At 46.2% G+C, this 21382-nt stretch overlaps 1 protein-coding gene across 1 annotated transcript in view; it reads right to left on the bottom strand.

The window, feature by feature from the left end:
• Positions 1-13160, bottom strand: part of TFB1M (transcription factor B1, mitochondrial) — a 725212-nt gene extending 712052 nt beyond the window's left edge. Inside the window, exon 1 of the mRNA XM_069607739.1 lies at positions 12710-13160. Within this exon, the coding sequence (XP_069463840.1) occupies positions 12710-12842 (133 nt within the window). The 5' untranslated portion in view covers positions 12843-13160. The remainder of the gene's footprint in view (positions 1-12709) is intronic.
• Between the last annotated feature and the right edge of the window lie 8222 nt (positions 13161-21382).

Genomic DNA, 21382 nt, shown 5'->3' with positions numbered 1-21382 from the left:
ATAACACTTCTCTATACCCCAAGGGAAGTGACGGCCGGAAGGGCTCCCGCAAATGCAGCTAAGGCATTAAGCCCCAGAACAAAAGTATATATAAATTGCTGTGTTATTATATAGCACTACAAACATGGGGTAGTTGCTGTGGACATCCATGAGGCTCATGGCCCTTATCAAATGAAAAGGCTGAAAGGGCCGGATGCTGTCCCTGATTGCAGGGCTTGTTTTTAGCAAGTGGCTGGCAGTAATATTTCTCCTCCCCATTCCGGTGTGACAAATATTTCCAGCCACTTAAGCACATTGCAGTGGGTAATCAGTTGCTCTTTGTCTGTTTTGTAGACATTGGAATGTGTCTGTAGAGGACGATAACAGGAAAGAGTGAACCTTCACACTGACTCTGACAATAAACAAAGAGTCACCTGAGAGGTAAGAAAAGCATAGCCCATCTTTTTATACTAAAAGAACATCTTTTTGTGTTGGTGCCATAGGCAGCACCTTACAAGAATGGAACAATATTTAAAAGGCCTTTTGCAAGCAGGTTGTGTAATGGGGCCGTCACTTGTAGTCTTACATTCAGGGTGGTGCAAGTACTCCCCCGAAGGTGGTTGCCTCAAAGGATTTGTGTTCTTTGCAAATAAACAACCATTTTGTGGTTCTTGAAACACAAAACAAATGTGTACTAATTAGAGCTTGGAAGGTATGTGGCAAGTTGCTGGCAAATTCTGGCTTCACTGCTTAACCAAACTGTGTTATCCTGGGCAAATCATTTGGTCCAACCCAGCCACACCAGTGTGCTGGCAAGAACAGAAATGTGCATTATTTATCCTTAGGCAGTGTTGGTGGCCTGATGGGCATTACATTGCACAATTTGCTGCTAACTTGCCACTCAGTACTTCAAACAATGCCGTGGAGTCACAAAATGCGGTGCCTGTGCGCCATAGGTTTAGAGAAGAGATTTCCACCTCTTGGGCACTCCCTCTTTAGATAATTTATTTTGATCTTTTAAATCATCTCAGTTTTTGCTGTCTTGCAATAAGCCAGACCACAAAGGGATGATTACATGTTAACTTGCTGGGCCTATTTGTCTCGCAGATGAAACTTTATGGCCCTAGTAACTGGTAGGTGCTGCATCAGGGCCTCAATGACCTGGGCAGACCAAGAGACTGGCATCTAGCCATTTGGTTCTGCAGAATAAGATAACAAATGTCCCCAATTTGTCATAAACTCATTGTAGCTGCGGTCTTCACCTTGGGCAGTTGCTTGTGACTGTTTTATGCTAAACACTAGTTAAATGAAACTTGATAATAAAAAAAAAGGACAAACGCACAATTGCATCTTTATTGATGTCTTGTTGAGATGGCCACTGCACTATGCACCACTGACTGCTGCATGACCCAGCTGCACAGAGCCTTGAACTGAAAAATGTTTTCAGAGCTTTTTTTTCATGCAATGAACCTTTACATTTTACACTCATTGCACAAATGTATTACTTCAGGAGGTACATAGAAATGCTGGATTCTTGCTAATTGTATGTCTTGGGGTAAAACTAACTTCTGTGACATTTAAAATAGGAGTACAAAATTGCTAATCAAATAGGATTATTTGCTAATCAAAAATATTTTAATTAGCACATTTTGCTAATCAATTTATGCCTTGGTATAATAGAAACTGGAGTTAGGGTTAGATTAAGGGTTACATTAGGGTTAGGGTTAGATTAAGGGTTACATTAGGGTTAGGGTTGGGGCTAGGGTTAGGGTTGTGCCTAGGGTTAGATTAAGGGTTACATTAGGGTTAGGGTTGGGCGTGGGGGTTTAGGGTTCCCCCCAATATACCAAAAAAACATTAAAACATTACAAGGAGCTGGCCAGTGCCGACATTTCAGCACTGGACAGCTCCATGTGACGTTTTAGCGTTACAAAAAATGCATTGAAATGCTATCTTTTACATGTAAAAGTGCATTTCCATTGAAACCAGTCCATTTATATTTTAGATGGACTGGTCTCGATAGAAAAGCGCTTTTACATGTAATAGATAGCCTGTCGATGCATTGTTAAACGCTGCTTTGGTTTCGATGGTGTGGAATTTCAATGCTTCAGTTTTGATTAAATTACTAGGAATCAACATTTTCCTATGCTTTAGAGAATTTAAGTTGTGTGACTTTTCTTTAAGAAAGCACCATAGCATGTACAGATCACTACAACAAGAGTTGGAGGAAAGGAACCACCATTCTAATAACTAGTTGGGGACTCACAGAAGGAGTAACCTATTGACCTGAATACAAAGAGGAAGGGGAAGGTTGGGGCTATTGGAGGGATACACTGGTTGGAACAGAAGCTGCATCATTTACAAAGTATCAATTTTGAGTTGGAGGTCCACCTGTGGCCTAATAAAGTATGCTGCATGCCTAAATGTTAGATGTCTAATGAGACATGGATATGATCACGATGTCCAGGAAAGAGCGGAATAAGGATCAGAGTATCTTCCAACCGGACAAACTGTTGCAATACTGGTCCTATAAGTGTTTAGTTGGTCAGAAGGGAGCGGACTAGGCCCAGGCTAAGAAAACCTTTTGACGAGGGGGATAAAGAACTGACTCAAGGCAGGCAGGGTTTGCCAAGGTGTGACAAATCAAGGCAGGGGGAGCGCTTAAACATTTTTGTATCGTTCAAAAATACTGCAGATGGTGTAGGTGGTGAGCTCTGATCAAACATATGTGCTGTATTCTAGGAAACGCAGACTGTGCCACTTCCATCAAATGCAAGGGGGGCATTTTTAAGGAAAAAGACTCCAAATTGGTGGTGCTTAATGCCTCAGGAATAGCCTAGTGGCACAAACCACCTATTTGTGTACTCCTTCACCCAAGAAACTGGCACATTTGTGGTCATGCACAATGTACGACCAAGGCCCAATCACCCCAACAACATATTTTATTAGGGACAACCAAGGCAAAAAGCCTTCTGTAACTGGTTGGTCCAAAAACCAGAGGTTTCACAAGATTGTGGGTTTTTACTATAAATTGAAAGATCACTCCTAATCCAACCCCTTCCTTTTAACAAGGAAAATATCGCAAGTCCATAGGCAAAAGTAGTTCATTCAGGACAGCTGCAGTATTTGGATGTTAACACCTCCCTAATGTGACGCCCCACTTTGGTTGGTGAGAAAGGATTTTGCTTTCCATTCACAACAGGAGTGGGGGGCATTTCCTCAGATCTCTCTGACCTACTTACCATGTAGCGTATCAAAATCGAATTCTCGGAGAGCCTGCCTTAGATTTTGTTTCCAAACCTCAACACCCCACTATTCATTTCTTATAGGAAGTCCTGGCTCTCTTTTCACATAAAGTCTAAGACTTGTGCAAGATGGGAAGTCCAGAAGCATGGAGGAGTCGTATGACTTAGGTAGATGTAGGCTGGGCATACCTGTTCCATAAGTAGATGCAAAGCAATCTTTACACTTACAAATAGGGTCAAATCACACATTGCCAGAAGACTTATGACTCACTTACCTTCAGAATAGAATGATGTCATGAATGGATCCGAGGAGTGCTCCAGATAAGATTTTGAAGTGGGAGTATGTTATTCCCTATTTTTTAAAGTTGTGAGTTAAATGATTTTTTAGGAAGTAAAAAAAAGTAAGTCCATATCTCAATGGGAGTATTTCAAAAGTGTCTACAAATATGTTTGAACTGGAAAACAGAAATGTTTTTGTAATCATTATTTCTTTGCACCTAGTTATTCAGGCAGATTAAAATATACTGGGGAAGGTTGGAGTGGTTTCGCAACACTTGTAAATCAAATAAAAAGTACATGCAATTCATCTAAGGAGTCCTACAGTTCTTTGTGGTGGTGACTACATAATAGGGTCCACCAACCAAAAAGGCTGATAGAAATGTGAGCCTCAAACTGTTCTGCCAAAAAACCCGTAATTGCAGTTGGTTCTCAGGAGTATGTCTCCTATCAAAGCTTTCTGCGAGATGCAGGTCTCCTACATACAGTGGCAAGAGAGGTTCCTCGTGAAACATGCTCTACATTAGACATCAAATGTTTTCACATACACTTTCTCTGCTGGGCACATTCTTCACCTTCTAACATTGTAGCTCTGCATCTGATAAATCTGACCACTGAAATGCAACCCGGCTCTAGGAGTTAAGCACCACTTCACTCCCAGTGTCTGAACAGCTGTCCTTTACTAAAAACCTGCCAACTGCTGTTCCAGCGCCACCATCCAAGAACCAAAACTACTTCCCATTGACTTCTCACATTGTAAGGGCCAAAAACTCCACTGTTTGTAATCAGAAATTGCTGGTGATACATTAAGTGTAAATCTCTACCTGATCTACTCACCTTTGTAAAAGGGCCATAGTAACCCCTAAGCAAAGTCCTACCTTCATCATTGCCCACTTTTTAACATTGGGCCTAACCTTAGTTTTGAGGGAGGTTGAACATCGGGACAAGTGTTACACACAGCCCTCCCCTACTTCTTACAAGAGACTAACCCACGATTCAATGACGAACCAGGGTCTTGGTACCATCTACGAAAGCAAAAAGCCCCACATCACCTTGTATGTGACCATTTGACAAATCTTTGGAGGGCATTGAATAGCAAACACTCCCCACTAAAACTTTAGAATGCGACACTGAATTACTCACAACTATACCAATATATTTCCCTCCCTTTTTAAATGAGATTTGAAGTGCATTTTCCTCTATTTGTCAGTAAGAACATTTTCCAAAGTTATACTCTGTTGCCACACATTCTTGTCTACCCTGCTCCCCGCCTACATGCAAGCCGTGATCACCGCTCCTGCGAGGTGAGTTCAGGAAATCTCAAAGATTGCCAATTTACATAGGGTTAGAAAGGTAATGTGAGATCCTAAACAAAGGGCTGGAGAATTACTCTAAACATATGGTATAGACCTGAAGGATATCAAGGTGCTCATTTTTACAACTTGCAGACGCATACTCGAGTTGAACTGCGGTGGGGCGTGGGGGTGGAGGGCAGACCCGATTGTTTATATTGCTTGTCTTTTGGCTGCATTCATTCCAATGGTGCTTTATCAATCACTTCAGACTCAGAGGCAATCCACTAGGCAAGAGCGGTGAGGAAGACTGTATCTGAATGGCAAGATCTTCTTGTACTAGGACAAACAGACACATCCATTGCATGTGTCAATGTCAAAATAGCTTAAGCATAAGGACAAATCAGAAACCATCACGGAGGAAAGGATTTCTCATTTCCTAGTGAACATCCTAAAGCCAACTAACTTTCCCCATGCAAAAAGAGTCCAACATCTCCAGTGACAAGGATAGAACATAAAAACAAGGCTGATCAATGTAATCCTAACAGTATGGCAGGTTTCCATCCCTCCACCATTCAGGCCATACTGCCGGTCCCTTTTCATTAAAGTGCCCTGCAAAGGCTCTAACATCACCAGCATTCAATGAGCCTGGCCCCATTCAAGTGTTGCTCTGTCAGGCGAACAAAGGACAGAACTGGACTGGTGGTTGACAAACATGGAGTCTGTTATGGTGAGTTTCATGAACCGCTCAGATGTCAAATACAAGCAAGTCAGAACTCCCCAAAACAACCTTGTTGTGGGAGGGGCACGTTTGTTAAATGGAATTGGAGATGTCCTGTCAGAACACCACCACAGCAGATTAGCAAGCCACTGAGGCAAATGTTAAGATCTGAAACAAACCCCAAGAACTAGGCTAGAGAACTAGGCTAGAACACCTTTCTAGAGTGGATGCAAGGTGACATGAAAGATCAACAAAGCAGAAAAATAATGACGCCAACTGAACATTAATGCCTACTCACTGATGCTGGCCCCAGAGAAAATAAAAGCATGCAACTGAATCAAGCTTCCATATATCAATCCCACATTTCTGAAGTTTTAATTAAGCCAAAAAATAGCATGATAAGGGAAAAGGTTACTTGTGCAAGTCATTTCATTTGAATGAAGAATCAATGGAAATCCAACTACAAAAAGGCATACACATATCCACACCTTTAAGAAAGTACACTAAGTTTAAAGTACTTATGTTTAAGTGGCTAATCAGGACTCAAAAATTACACTTGCCAGACGCCATTTTTTCCTATAGATAATTGACTCTTAGGCAGTAAGAAATTGTGTGCTAGGTATACATTTAGAATTGAGGTGGCAAGTGATTTTTACGGATGGTTAGGAGCTTGCACCTTTATCTTTTTACCAGTGGACTACTCATTCGCATACAGTGAGGATGTTCTTTATACCTAGACTTAACCACAGGAGTAGTGAACGATTATGTTTCATCCATTTCATTACTTGTAGACGGAAATCGTGGTTAGCCCATCAGAGATTATTCAGATAAAATACTCACCAACTCTTGTATAGTGGGTTAAAGAGATTGTTGCTGTAAACAATCCTGCCCCAGTTGTTACATTGTTTGAGGTTGTTTGAAAAGCGCTAGTTTTTTTTAATAGATTAACAGCACTCAAGATAGCAGTAAAACAAAAAAACTTAGATGATCAAAAAAGAAAAAGAAAAAAAAAAGGTAGAGACGTTTTATTTATAAGGACCGGTTTTCTATGTGGTACCAAATGGATACAAACTTTTCATAACTTGACAGCAGAATATAAAACCTGACAGAAAAGGCTGCCAGTATAACTGCTAAACTCCTGTACTCTCCCTAAGAAACATGCTGATCTTGAAGTACTGGGCCTTAGGAATGGCAAACATGGTGGATTTGGAGACGGGAGAAAGGTCCTTTAGGAAGACTAGAAAGGATGACACCAAATCAGAAGACAGTGTAGATTCCACTTCCGCATCCACAGAGCATCCTCCTGAAAGGGCTAATTCAAGGCATAATAGGGCCGAGACTGACCCAGAGGATGTGTGTAAAGGCATCATTGTTGAAGTGAAAAGAGGACATAGCTAAAATGAGAGGTAAAAATGGTGGCACAATGAAAACGGCAAATCATCTGGAGACTAGGGTAAGCACCTTGGGTGGCGGAATCACAAGTCCCTGCAGTTGGATACAGAAAATAAATAGATTTTGGGACAAAAAGAATTACACGAGATGGAGGGGAGGTTTCTCAGGAGTGGGGTTTGGGCGTCCTGTGCAGTCCATGCAAAAGGTCCTTCCTAAGATCCTATTTTATGAATGCATGCATGGGATAAATAAAGTGCAAGCCCAGCTGGTAAGCAACAGACACATAACAGTCCTAGACATCCTGGACCTAGCACCAGAGAAATCTCTGGAGATTGAGTGTATAAAATGTTCTCCCCCCCTCCCTACTAAGAACAAGAAAGCCCCCTCTGCTATCCTGAGGCCTATTATAATCCAGAGATTTCTAATCAAAGAAATGCTCCTCCGTGTAGCCAAAGAGCTAAACAGGGGAGAGAAAGAGAGAAAGAGAAAGAGAGAAGGAGAGAAAAAGAGAAGGAGAGGAGAGAAGGACTATGGTGAGAGGCTGGAGAAGCCCCCACGTTGCGTGATAAAAGTGGGAGGATCCAGAGAACCAAGAAGAGAAACCGGGAAATTCAAACCGGCCGGCTGTGGGAAGCCAGTAAGTCGGGGAGAATGCTGGTTTGCACTGCGGCAAACCGAATGAGACAAGCAGTGCCCGAGGAACACTGTGTAGCGAGCAACTGACAAAAAACCAAGAGCTCAATGACTCACTCCATAGTTGACCCGGAGGGACAGTGTTGGCTGAATCTCTTTCGAATTTGGGATCTACAAGTGGTGAATGGGAGAACAATGAGTGATTGCCCGGGGAAACATACGTGGGAAAACGTTAACTCTCAGAGTACGCTGGACTATTTTATCATAAATCCAGTAGTTGCCACCTGTGTAAAGGATATGAAGATCAATCCGAATGAGTGGAGCGATCATAAATCATTGACTCTCACGTTTGAAGTAAATAATATTCTCCCTGATCCTAAACCAATGGGTGATATGGTAGTAAATCATGCTGCATATTGTATACGGTGGTCAGAAGGAAATATAATCAACGCTGCAAATGCAGTAACATTTGAGAATGTTCCTAAGTATGATGTGTTTGGATCCATGTTGATGGTTGCCATAGAACATTGGATCGCACTATTTTCACGAATTCATGCGGCCTCAGCTGTAAGGAATATAGGAAATGATCACCCCAAAGAAAATCCTTATGATCGGTACATAAGAGATGTAAAAAAGAGAGCAGATCAGAAATCCGCTTGGCAAAGAAATCATGTCTAACACTTAAGGACTTCCTTTCTGCCTGCAAAGTTATTAAAAACAAATGTAGATCCCTTATTAGGGGAAGAGACATGCAGATAAGATCAATCGCTGGCAGAAGACGGTCCATATACTATGTACCAGAAATATCTGGGTGCTCTTGGCAGAGGCAAGGGGAACACACTCGATCAATCCCATAGGAGCACAACAGTGGGAATATTTTTTGGAAAACCGAAATGACCCTGTCAGGAAAGACAGTTAAGTAGATACGCTCATTGCACCACTTAGACCTCCCTTTAAAGTGACCTATGAGATGTTGTTAGCTAAGATTAAGAGACTCAAATCCTCACGTGTGCCCGGGCCTAATGGCCTGGCAAATGTAACACTTAAAAGCAAGCCAGAGTTCTGGGCTGGCTTGTTAAAACTCCTGTTTGATAAGGTTTTAGCCGAAGGCATTATACCACCGTCATGGCAGACTGCCTTCTTAATACCTATTTTCAAGAAAGGCAATAAAATGGACCCTAGCAGTTATAGACCGCTTTCCATGCTTGATTGCACGGGCAATATTTTTGCATCAATATTGCTCGATGAACTACAGGCATGGGTAGATAAGTCGGGTCTTCTCTGCAAATTCCAATCGGGATTTAGACGTGGATATTCAACCTCACATAACCTGATCATTATGGATACATTACGTACGAGAGCGAGATCAAAGGGCAATCCCCCTCTGTATGCCTTATTTGTGGATTTTAAAGCAGCCTTCGATCTTATTCCTAGAGAAAAGTTGTGGGCCAAACTTAAGTTAGTGGGCTGCCCAGATGGTCTGTTATATTAGCTTAGGCTACTGCACCACAATACAAGTGTATCCCTTAAATCAGATTTGCAAGGGAACATAACCAAGCAAATGATCCAAAATTGAGGGGTCAAGCAAGGGTGTGTTACAGCCCCACTGGTATATAATTTGTTTGTACATGACCTACCAATTGCTGTAAGGTCCATTCATAACTGTCCACCTATGATTGAACGCTGATCATTGTCCGGTCCTGGCTTACGAAGATGATTTGGTTATCCTGGTCCACACCTTCAGTGGCCTACGTAGATCTACGGAAGCATTATGGGCATACGCAGAGTCCAATGGCCTAATTATCAACCGCGAAAAAACACAGCTGATGGTTTTCACCAACAGGAGGATCGCTCGCCCGAGGTTGAATATCAAAGACTTAGAGATCTCTTATACTCCGCAGTATAAATACCTGGGTGTAGAATTTGATAAGGGAGATTATCCCTCTTGTAAACACATGCGCATTACTAGAGCTGCGCAGATTACAGCCATGGTGCATCGATTCATCATTGACTATGGGGGATATACCATTTGGGCCGCCCGACAGCTCTATACCTAGGTATTGGCACCTATAATAACCTACGGTTTGGAGTCACTATTATCTATTGATTTAAGGTGGCTACAGATCATAGAGGGCAAATATTGGAGGAGGATTTTAAGTCTCCCGGGTTGTATCCCAATGGCCATAATCAGGTTGGAGTTAGGCCTTATGTCATTTAAATCAATTGTGTTAAAAAAACGGGCAGAACTGTATATCACAATGAGTAATGATACCAATAACAGTCTGTTAAGGACCATGAAACAGGAATCATTCAAAGAATCTACGACTTGTCAATAAAAAAAAAAAAGCATGGAAACGCTCTTTGAGGGGATATGTTGGATACGGAGTAAAGGGAATGATATCATCAAAAAGAAACGCGCCCTTGTTAGGCGTGTTGAGCTATGGGACTGGCTTGAGAACTATGCTCATCTCAATAGTTTGGAAAAATATAAATCTGGGTCCCATTTGCTATATACTTTTAAGAAGCCGCAGTTGGATCTGAACCTATATCCGTCTCCAAGACTGAGACGCTTTATATTGCTTCTGAGATTGGATCATCTGCCGGTATTGTCAGTTACGGGGACTGTAAGTCAAATACCATGGATTGATCGACGGTGTTGTATATGTAAAAACAGGGACATCACTGAGACTGCTAAGCATTTATTATTTGAATGCCCCGATTTGTCTGAGTTGTATCTTAAATCGTATGGTAGATATGTATATAACCCAGACACGATAAAAGATCTGGCATTTTGGCAACAGTGCATTAATACAAAGAATATGAAAGTGTATATTTCAATGTATAATATCTGGCAAAAAATAGAGAGGATTGTGGGAATTACCATATAGAATCAGAAACAGGTCACCATTTTCAAAACAATAGAATAGTATAAGGAGTTTGTAAAACTTGCAAAACTGTGAATATATAGTTTGAGAATATTGTATGTGTATATAATTCTTATTGATCATTGGATATTGATTAATTTGTGTGACTGATTAGATGATCTAGTGTTTAAATATTGCAAATGTATGTTTTTTTTTAAATTTGGTAGCTTATATTTTATATTATTCTGATGAAATGTATAACTGAATGTCTTTAATATTCATGTAATGTAAAAAGTTTACTTGTAAACTGAAACACATTAAATAAATAATAATTAAAAAATGTAGCTGCATACTCTCGAGTGGGTACTATCCCATAGAACAGGCCATTTATGCGGTGTTCGTGCTCATAAAGGGGCACCCAGGGCTAATTTTTTGTATATTGTATTACAGGCTGAATCTCATTGTTGGAAAAAGCCAATAAACATTTCTAAAAATGTTTATCATAAGATATGGCAATGTGATAGAAGAGGTCTCAAAACTTGCACTCACCAGTGGTAAGCGATAATGGACTCTGCAAGTAGGAAGTTGTGTGTATGTGGAGAATTAAGGGGTGATTTGACTTTTTAGGACTAGCTAACAGCTTGCAACTTGACATTTTTACCTCTGAATAGGATATGCATCTATTATACATTACACTGACGTATCTCAGAATCAGTGCAGGAAAAGAGCCAGATTTCTCCAAATCAAGCAAAAATGGTCTCCGGATATCAGAAAACCAAAAGCCCATGCCTCCATGCAACACTGCACCCGCAGTAATCAGCTCTTCCCCATTACTCTATGACTAACTTCCGAAGAGTTTAGCACTGTTGATTTTTGGTTTTAAACACATTAAAGTGTGATTAAAATTAGATGGCTAAGGACACACCACGTAGTGGGTAACGGGAAAGACGTTATGGTCTGTGGCATGTTCCTTACGAGATGCAGATGTTGGGTGGTTAGAAATTGGAGCAGTGCATAGAGATTCATGCTGTGTGCGACAATGACTACAATCAGTTGATTGTATTGCGCATTTTCTTTCACTGTATTGTATTCACTTTTACAAGTAAAGTTTTATAACTTTCTGGGGATGGTTAAGTTAACCTTGCTTTGATTACTGGTAATTGTAAGATTCCATTCAGGGTGGAGAACAAAACAAGAATCAACTTTTTGCTCAATATGTTACCATAATTATGCATAAGTTGTCAAGATAGTTCTGTGTGATTTGTCCACGTTTCAAGTCATCCCTTTCAAACAGTGCTATTTTAGCCCTCTGTTGTTTGCACTTTCGAAAGTTTTTAGTGTCTTTTGTCAGTGATGCAGCAAATAACACAGATATGTTTTAGCTCGAGGAAATAGCTTTTATCTAATATTGCATAGTTACAAATCATAGATTCTGTGACAGAATGTCCTCTGCAAGGGTGTAAAAGCCTAAGATTTTTTTATTATAAAGTGATGCGGATAGTTCTGCCTCTGAAAGCTTGCTCTGCTAATAAAGCTCACTGTCAAGCTCTCTGTCATAATGCTCCATGAATACATGTACCTTGTCTGGGGCTGTCTGACATCCCCCAGCAAATGACCTTCAGAAGCAACATGACAGATTCAAAAAGTCCCATGTGAATTCCTGAATACAGCTGCTGCAACCCAAGGTTCGTTAAATATATAAGCAGGTTGGCAAAAGTTCTAGCCTAATGCGCGTGAAACTGATAGCGCATACCGTAGCCACAAATCCTCTACATGCACCTGCATTGTTACTGCAGTCGTTATTGAAGAGCATACTTATATACCGATAGTTTTACAAAGGTAGCGGGCGCCCCTCTCTCGCAAGAACAGACATGATAACCTGTTCAGTGGTTATTAACCACTTGAGAGTTCGCAGCCACTGCTTTTACTCACTGTGCCTTTCACAGATGGGAAATATCCATTTGCATATCAGTCTTTGTCCTGCCCAGGGGCAGTCCAGCACCGAAATACAATGGCAACTCAATGGCAACTCCAATCTGAACGAGAGTACCACCAGCAACCCCATACACGTGTTTCACCCTTGTTGGGGATCATCAGTGAGGTGAAGCTGATGCCTCTCTAAGCACAGTGAGAGGGAGACCACGTCTGGTTGCCCCCAGGAGACCTAGGGTTACCAATCCCAGGTTCCTTAAAAATAGTTTTACAAAGGTATACCGATAGCCCTAAAGGGCATAATAGTAAGTCTTTGCAAATAAAACGTTTTAAAAATGAATAAAGTCATACTTTGAGTAGGCACAAACCACTTACCTGTAAGCTTTAAATCAAGAAGAAAATTCTGGGAGAGCTGTTTCTGAGCTCGAAGGTTGAATAATTTTATGAGATCTCCGATAGTTGGCAGTGGAGGTAAACGGAAAGTGGCGACCTTTCCTGAAACTGTCATTTTCAGAAATGTTTCCAATTGCAGAGTCTAAAGCTATATGCAGAGGACGCAAGTGTTAATAAACGACATGTAGAGCCATTGTTTCAAGGACGCTTTGCTGAGGTGACTGTTTATAAAAGTGACCAGTCACATGGCCACCGAGTCTTCAAACTGATGCATGCATTATTTCCCGAGTGCTCGCATGCCGTACAGTAGGGGAAGTGGGAACAGTCCACGCCGAGTGGCGGGGGTGGAGTTTAGAGGAGGCGTCACAGTGATCCTCCCAATAGCTTGCCGTTTCCGCCAACAGGGAGCTTCTCGGTTAGGGTTCACATGACTAATTTCCATTAGAGGAACGGCATTAGAATGTGACATCATCACGTGACTTATAAGTCACGTTCCCTGAAAGGTCCATGCTTGAGTAGCTCTTCTTCATACGTCATAACGTTCACATAACATACTCCATTTACCTTGCCCCTGGAATCCGTGAAACGACGCAATGAAAGGGCTCATGCCATGATCTGACAAGCGCACAGAGGCTTCCTATAGTAATCGAGATATGCGCACGTTTTCTCACGCCCTCCCTAAGATTTGTTTTGCAGATCTCTCGTTTTTCCCGTGGCCATGCGCGAGGCAGTTTATCCAGTTCTGTTTTTCCATTTTGTATCCTGGGACTCGTTTTCCTTTCCCATTTGTTGTAGATGGGAATGTGGGCAGTTCTGCCTGATTTAACGAGTGATTTAAATGAAAAAAAAGAAGTGCAGGTACTCACCAATCCAGGATTTAAGTGGGCTGGGGCTCAGCTTGGGGGAGTGTTGGGGGTGAGTCCTGGCCCCAATGCGTGCCCGTGAGCCCCCACACTAGACAGACGACACGCCTGTCTAGTTCGGGCTCCCCGGTCGCTCTGCCGCATCCGGGAACGCCCCGTTTATTTAACTGGCACGCGGCGACGTGCAACGTCACGCCGCCGCGTGCGCGTCCCACACGGGGCAGCGCCACACTCCTCCTTTTTCGGGAGGACTTTTATTAAACACTGCAAACCACACACACAAAATACCACCAACATGATGAGCCCATGCCCCTTTAATGTCAGCCGCCCGGATCCCCTCACTCCGGTTGACTCTCCACATGTCCCAACACGTATTCGCTGAGATAAGCGGGTTTCCCTCGCCCAGCCTTCTGGGGGTACCTCCCGCTTACCTCCGGCACGGGAAGTCCACCAGTCACAGCTCCCCGGATCGCAGAGCTCTGGGCGCTCGCAGGGATCACAACGTCCTCAGGCACCTCTGCCATGTCAGGGTCCAGGGGTGGTTCAGTTCGGGAGTCCCACAGTTTCTTGAAGAAGCTGACGTTTCGGGTGACAGCAGATCGTCCATCCGATGCCGTCACCATGGACCCTTTCACAGCCACCACATCCAGTGGCTCTGGTTCGTAGGGGAGCGAGAGCTTGCCATGGGGGTGTCTGTTTCGAATGAGCACCTCGTCCCCCGGTTCCAGCCGCTGGGGGCGAAGACCCCTTTGCAGGTTCTCCTGGTCAATCCTGGTCCTCCTATCGGCCTCAAACTGCTGCGTGTCGATCACCCCGGGCTCCTTCTCCCAAACCTCAGGCAGTAGACCCCGTAGGCATCGCTTGAACAGAGCCTCCGCAGGGGCGACCCCGGTGGAGGCATGTGGAGTGGTGCGGTACACCCGCAGGAATTGATAGAGGGCGCGTTGGAGAGGCTGCCCTTGCCCCTGAGCAATCCTGAAGGCTTTATTCAGGGTCTGCATCAGTCTTTCAGCGTCTCCATTAGCGCAAGGTCACAATGGGGATATCTTCCTGTGCTTGACTCCGCAGCTCTCCATGAACTCAGAGAACCGCTCACTTTGAAATGGCGACCCATTGTCCGAACACAGAGTCACCGGGACCCCATGGGCCGCAAATATCTTTTCCACCGCTACGACCACATGCTCGAAGGCCACCGACTCCACGAACTCCACCTCCGGGTACCGTGAGTACTCGTCAACAATTGCGATGAAGTGGGTTCCCACGGCCGTTGACCCAAAGTCCGCATGGACGACCTCCCATGGGCGGGTCCCCCGGGGCATCGCCTCGATGGTCGGCTCTCGCTGCAAGGGGAAGGCCGCCTGGCACCACACACACGCCGCCACAAACTCATCCACCCTTCTTTCCAAGTCCGGGAACTAGACTTTCAGCCGCAGCCTCGCCTTGGTCTTGGCGGCCCCCTGGTGTCCCTGGTGGGCCAGAGTGATCACCTCCTGTACCTTGCACTGGGGGACCACGATGCGATCACCTCGGAGCAGCAAACCCGACGTCGAGAAGGACAACTCGTCCTTCACCTTCCACAACTGCTCAAGTCCAGTCTTGGCCTCCTGGGTCCACCCTGCCAGAGCCTCCAAGATGGATTTCCAGGAGCCGTGCTGCATCGAGTTCTTTAGGATCTGAAAGCACTCATCCGCTGCAGCCTCCAGCTCCGACAGGGGCATCGCATTTGGCGTGGCCCCTTCCACCACCATCCGGACATGGTCATCGGCCTCCTCTGCACAGGTGTCGTACTCCTCTCCCCCGCGCACTCCGGGGTGTCGGGAGAGGTAGTCCGCTGCATTGTTGGCCCCCGGCCGGTACACCAGGGTGACTCCATACTCGAGCAGGACGAGCATCCATCTCTCGATCCTGGCCGGGGGCTTTGAGGACGATCCAGCCAGAATCGGGAGCAGGGGCTTGTGGTCAGTCACCACGGTCACAGGACGCCCCAAGACATAGAGTCGAAAATGTCTGCATCCCCAGAGGACCGCCAGGGCCTCCCGCTCGATCTGGGAGTATCTTTGCTCCGTGTCCGAGAGCGCCTTGCTGGCATACGCCACTGGGCGAACGCCCTCATCCCGGTCCACCTGAGTTAGAACAGCCCCCATGGCAAATGGACTCGCGTCCACAATGATCTCCGATCGCAGCGCAGGGTCGAAGAACGCCATGGTGTCTTCCGCTGTTAGTGCGCTCTTGATCTCCTCAAAGGCCGACTGCTCCAGTGGGCCCCAATGCCAGACTGTCTCCTTTTTCGTCAACGCCCTGAGCGGCTCGGACCTCGAGGTGAGATTTTGGATGAATCGCCCGCAATAGGTCACCATGCCAAGGAAGCGTCTCACGTCCGACACCGACTCCGGGGGCTTTCTTAATGTCCTGGACCTTCCTTGGATCTGGTGACACCCCCCCTCCTTGAACACGAACCCGAACAAGTCAGTGGAGGGGCGCAGGAACTCACATTTGTCCCTGTGAAGGGTGAGGCCTAGTGACCGCAGCCTCTCAAAGGTCTTTGCCAGCCTCTTCAGATGGTCCACCTCCGTCTTGGCAAAGACCAGAATGTCATCGCTAATGTTGAGGACACCCTCCAGATCGGCGAGGGTGCCCCGTATGATGTTTTGAAATACTTCCGCAGCCGATGACACCCCAAAGCTCAACCTCTTGTACCTGTATAGCCCCCGGTGGGTGGTGAACGTGGTTATGTACCGGGATTCAGGGTGGAGGACAACCTGATGGTATCCTGCTCGCAGATCTAGCTTGGAGAAAAATCGGGCCCCTTGCACCTCGGCGATAATGTCATCGATGGTAGGGGTGAGGTGCCTCTCTCTCTTGATGGCCTTGTTGGGCAGCCTCATGTCCACGCAAATACGAACAGAGTCCGGTTGTTTCGGTTTCCTTGCCACAACAATAGGGGATACCCACGGCGTAGGGCCCTCGACTTTCTCAATGATATCCAGATTCACCAGGTTGTCTAGCTCTTTATCAACCTGCTCCCTCAGATGAAACGGCACCCTCCGGTGCTTTAGGGCAATGGGTTGTACAGACTCGTCAATATGCAGCCTGACCGGGTCACCAGTCATCATCCCAATGCCGTTAAAGAGGGCAGTGTACTTGTCGAGCAGGTCATTGATGTCCTCCAAGTACACCGAGTACGCGAATGTGACAATCCCCAGGGCCTCTGCGGCGGCACAACTCAGGAGAGTGTTGTTACTCACAGGGGTGACATAGAACAGAGCCTTGATCGTCGAGCCCTCATGCTCCACCTTCGCCACAAATGCACCATCCAGCGGTATAGGCTCCAGCCCTCCAAAGGCAAATATGCGGGCTCTCTGTGTGGCCAAGTCTGGTGGCGGGTCCATGGTATCGTAGTGTCCCCTCGCCATGACATTGACTGAGGCCCCCGTGTCCACCAGCACCGGAACCGGCGAGTGGTTCACCTCCACCACACACCTTGGCTGCCTCCTGCTCTTCCCTTTCAGGATCCCCACGCTCGAAACAAAGAAAATGTTCTCTTCCTCGTCTTCCTCTGCCTCATCCCCATGGGCCTCCTCATCCCCTTGGGCCTCCTCCTCACCTTGGTCTACCTGGGCCACATTTGGTGGTCGGTTCTGGCGCGGAGTCCACGTCCGGGCCGGACCTCTCGGGACCAACACTGGCAGAGCCGCTCGGCACACTCTTGAGAAGTGGTCCGGCAGGCCGCACCTGCCACAAACCTTCCCCGCTGCCGGGCACTCTGTCGGGTGGGGGAGGTCATAGCCACACTTCTGGCACGACTCCCCTGATCTTCCTGCCCTGTCCCGGGGTCCTCCAGCAGGTCTTCTTGTTCCTCTGCCACCCCGCCAGACCGCACACACCTCCTCCGACTTCATCGAGCGTGACCCCGCTTCCATCTTGTTGGCGCGAGCCTTGGCCACCTCATGGCACCGGCCTAGTTCCAATATGCGGGGTAGAGTGAGGCCCGGCTCTCTCAGGACCTGCCTCCTGAGTTTGCCGGAGGAGCATGCCTGAATCAGCATTGTGCGCATCATGTCCTCCGCATCCCCCCATGCGCATCCTTGGGAGAGACGGCGCAGGCAACCATAAAAGGTATCCAGAGTCTCATCGTCCTTTTGCTTGGCCGACAACATGACAAACTTTTCGTAGTCCACATTGGCAAGGGGCAGAAAGTGAGCAAGCAGGACTGCCTTGGCCGCATCATAAGACTGGTCCACCGGGGTGAGCGTTTCGAAGATCTCCTGGACCGCAGGCCCCGCCGAATACAACATTGTGGCCACCATGCTGTCATTGTCTGTCACCTGAGCAGCTCTGAAGTACATGTCCAGGCGAGCAACCCACCTCCTCCACCGAGGCCCCATGCTGGAAGGTGGACCCGATGCATCGGATTCAGGGATGGGCTGCAGGGCAGTTTGGGCAGCCTGGGCTCTAGCCTGAGCCATGACGGGAGGTCCTTGAGGAGCACCTAGCTGTGCCCCGGGTAAAGCTTGGGGCACAGGCGCCTGAACCACTCCTTGCAGGGGCGGCTGTGGGGCCTGTTGAGGCTGTGGCGCTGGTTGCTGTCCTAGAAGCACTGGAGGCTGTAGGGCCTGCTGGGCTGTGCCACCTGGTCACCGTCTTGAGGATCTTCAGCAGCCGCAGCGGCCCCACCCTCCTGATCATCAGAGTCACTCATTGGCTTGAGCGCACAGGCACCCCCACCTTGTGTCCTGGGGGCCGCAACTCAATTGCCCCTCAGCACCACACCAAGAGACCTCCTCCCCCTCTCTAGGCACAATGGCAGTCCAACCTGGGGGAGAGGTGGTGATGAATAGTCCCCAAGCTCACCTGGGATTGCTTCCAACCACGAGCCACCAGACGAGAAGAGGAGCATCCACTGCAGCCAACCTCGTGATGATGAAGGAGACAAAGAAGAAGGCACAGCATCCTGATGATGAAGGGAACAAAGAAGAGCCGTGTCTCCACCTTGCTGCAGGCCACAGTGGTGTGGACGTTCCAAAAATTAAGCTGAGATGGTGGAGTGGACTAATCTGGCCCAGCCATATTAGTCCTTCCCCTAGCTTTCACTCGACGTAGGAATCCCAAAACTGGAGTAAAATACACAAATCAGGCATGGGCATGCAGGTTATGCTGCCTGCAATCAGAATATCCAAAAATTGGACCTGGGTCGCTTTCACCCTCCAAACCGGAGCCTGGTGAACTTCCACGGCCTCATGAACAAAATGGCCGCCAGCTGCGTGTACGGTTCGCAGCCACGGCGTGAAACGAAACACTCACGAACGTTCCGTATCATGGAAAAAAATTTCGGAATGCCTTTCACTGCCGGGCCCGGGCATCCGGCTGCACTCGTCGCCACTGTTGGGGGTGAGTCCTGGGCCCCATGCGTGCCCGTGAGCCCCCACACTAGACAGACCACACACGACACACGCCTGTCTAGTTCGGGCTCCCTGGTCACTCTGCCGCGTCCGGGAACGCCCCGTTTATTTAACTGGCACGCGGCGACGTGCAACGTCACGCCGCCGCGTGCGCGTCCCACACGGGGCAGCGCCACAGGGAGGGGGTCGTTTTAAAATCGGTCTCATGCTGGTTCCTGGCCGAGGCCCAATGACCCATTTCAATTAATTCTGATTTTGAACACCTTCGTTCCAGAAAGTCATAACTCTATTAATGACACAGAGGTGAAGGATGATGCTTTTCCATAACTTTACAATAATGTTAAAGGTATTTGTACCGTGGACCGTCACCACCGGAGTGGTCCCCAGGCGCTCTGGCGGATCTGAAAAGGGAAGAGGGTAGAAAAGGGAAGAGGGTAGGAAGGTTAGTAGGATTGAGCAGGAGAAAGGCAAGAGAGCGGTGATGTGCTGTTGGCAGCCTCAGTTCGGTTTTCACAGTTTGCTGAGCTTACGTGTGCTTTTCGGTTGGGAGCCGTTGTGTGCTGTTGCGTGAGGCTATGTTTAGTATATTTTGTTGTTGCCGTGTAGTGAAGTGTGTGGTTTGTTGTGCATAGGAATGGTTGAGTTTAGTTAGAGTTTGAGATGTGTATGCAGAGGGGTGAGATTGTTTACTGGGGTTGGTTAGTGGCATCGCTATTTAGAAGTGACGCATGCTAATCTTCACAATCCTGTCTAGATGTGGCGCAATCCTAATCTTTACAGTTCTATCTAGATGTGATGTAAGCTGACTTCACAAATCTGTCTAGATGCGACACAAGCTAATCTTTACAATTCTGTCTAGATGTGACAGAAGCTAATCTTCACAGTTCTGTCTAGATATGACACAAGCTAGTATTACAGTTCTGTCTAGATGCAACGCAAGCTAATCTTTACAATCCTGTCTAGGTGTAGTGTAAGATGACATTCACAATTATATCTAGATGTGACGCAATGCTAATCTTCACAATTATGTCTAGATGTCACGCAATGCTAATCTTCACAATTCTGTCTAGATGTGACGCAAGCTAGTATTACAGTGCTGTTCAGATATGACGCAATGCTAATTTTCACAATACTGTCTAGATGTTACGCAATGCTAATCTTCACAATTATGTCTAGATGTCACGCAATGCTAATCTTCACAATTCTGTCTAGATGTGACCAAGCTAGTAGTACAATTCGGTTTAGATGTGACGCATGCTAATCTTCACAATCCTGTCTAGATGTGGCGCAATGCTAATCTTTAGAGTTCTATCTAGATGTGATGCAAGTTGACATTCACAAATCTGTCTAGATGCAACGCAAGCTAATCTTCACAATTCTGTCTAGATGTGACGCAAGCTGACATTCACAATTCTTTCTAGATGTGACGCAAGCTAATCTTCACAATTCTGTCTAGATGTGACGCAAGCTGACATTCACAATTCTTTCTAGATGTGACGCAAGCTAATCTTCACAATTTTGTCTAGATATGACGTAAGCTATCTAGCTTCGGCAAGTCCTACTAAAGATGCCAGGATTGATGGTGCCACTGCTGCTGGGGACTTTGCTGTCCTAGATGGGATGATAGAGCCAATTTGTGTTCCTTCCTGGACAGTCAATAACGTGGACAGCCAATAACAATCAGTAACAAAGATGAAAAACTACGAGTCCCACTAGTTTCAAATCTTTGGTAGTCCAGGTATTATTGGTTCCTGACACGTTTAAAAAAATGTCCAAGCCACAGTCACGTCTCCAAATAAACAAAGGAACTCCCATGAAACCCCCTCTTACTTTTGCTGATACCAAAAAGCGCTCCAACCGGTAGAAGCGTAATTCACAGTAGATTCTCCGACTTTCATCTTCCATCTGCCTTGTTCACCACGATAGTACCTAGTCTGACAAAAAGTCATATTTCAGTGAACCAAATCAGGAGGGTGGGAATCGTGTTATAGTATTAAAACATGTCATTACGATAACGGTAAACATAATACTGCATTTACGTACGTAGATCAACTTGATTGCAAGGGTGGGATAATACACTTTCCCTTGCGCTACCATCTGTGCCAGATATTTGACAATGATCACTACATCTGTTCCATCGGGATGAACATCCCTCTCCATGCACCAATTGCACCATTTCGTTCATGCAGACCTTTATGCTCTATGTGTCCCTGGTGCCCAAGATGTGTTGATGGTGAGCTCAGCCTCGCTTGATAAGCCTGGCCTAATCCAAGATCTCCTGAAATCGCCCAGGCGATCAGATTGAGCTTGCCTGACTGCACCAGTGGATGGTTGCCCCTCCATGGTCTTGCACAATATATTTGTGATTGGGTAACGCTACTGGGCTGCTCTGT

Source organism: Ambystoma mexicanum, chromosome 4q (genome assembly GCF_040938575.1).
Source record: "Ambystoma mexicanum isolate Mex_15411 chromosome 4q, UKY_AmexF1_1, whole genome shotgun sequence".
NCBI classification, from domain to species: Eukaryota; Metazoa; Chordata; class Amphibia; order Caudata; family Ambystomatidae; genus Ambystoma; species Ambystoma mexicanum.
The sequence above is the reverse complement of the archived record's forward strand: the minus strand, read 5'-3'. Positions and strand labels throughout refer to the sequence as shown.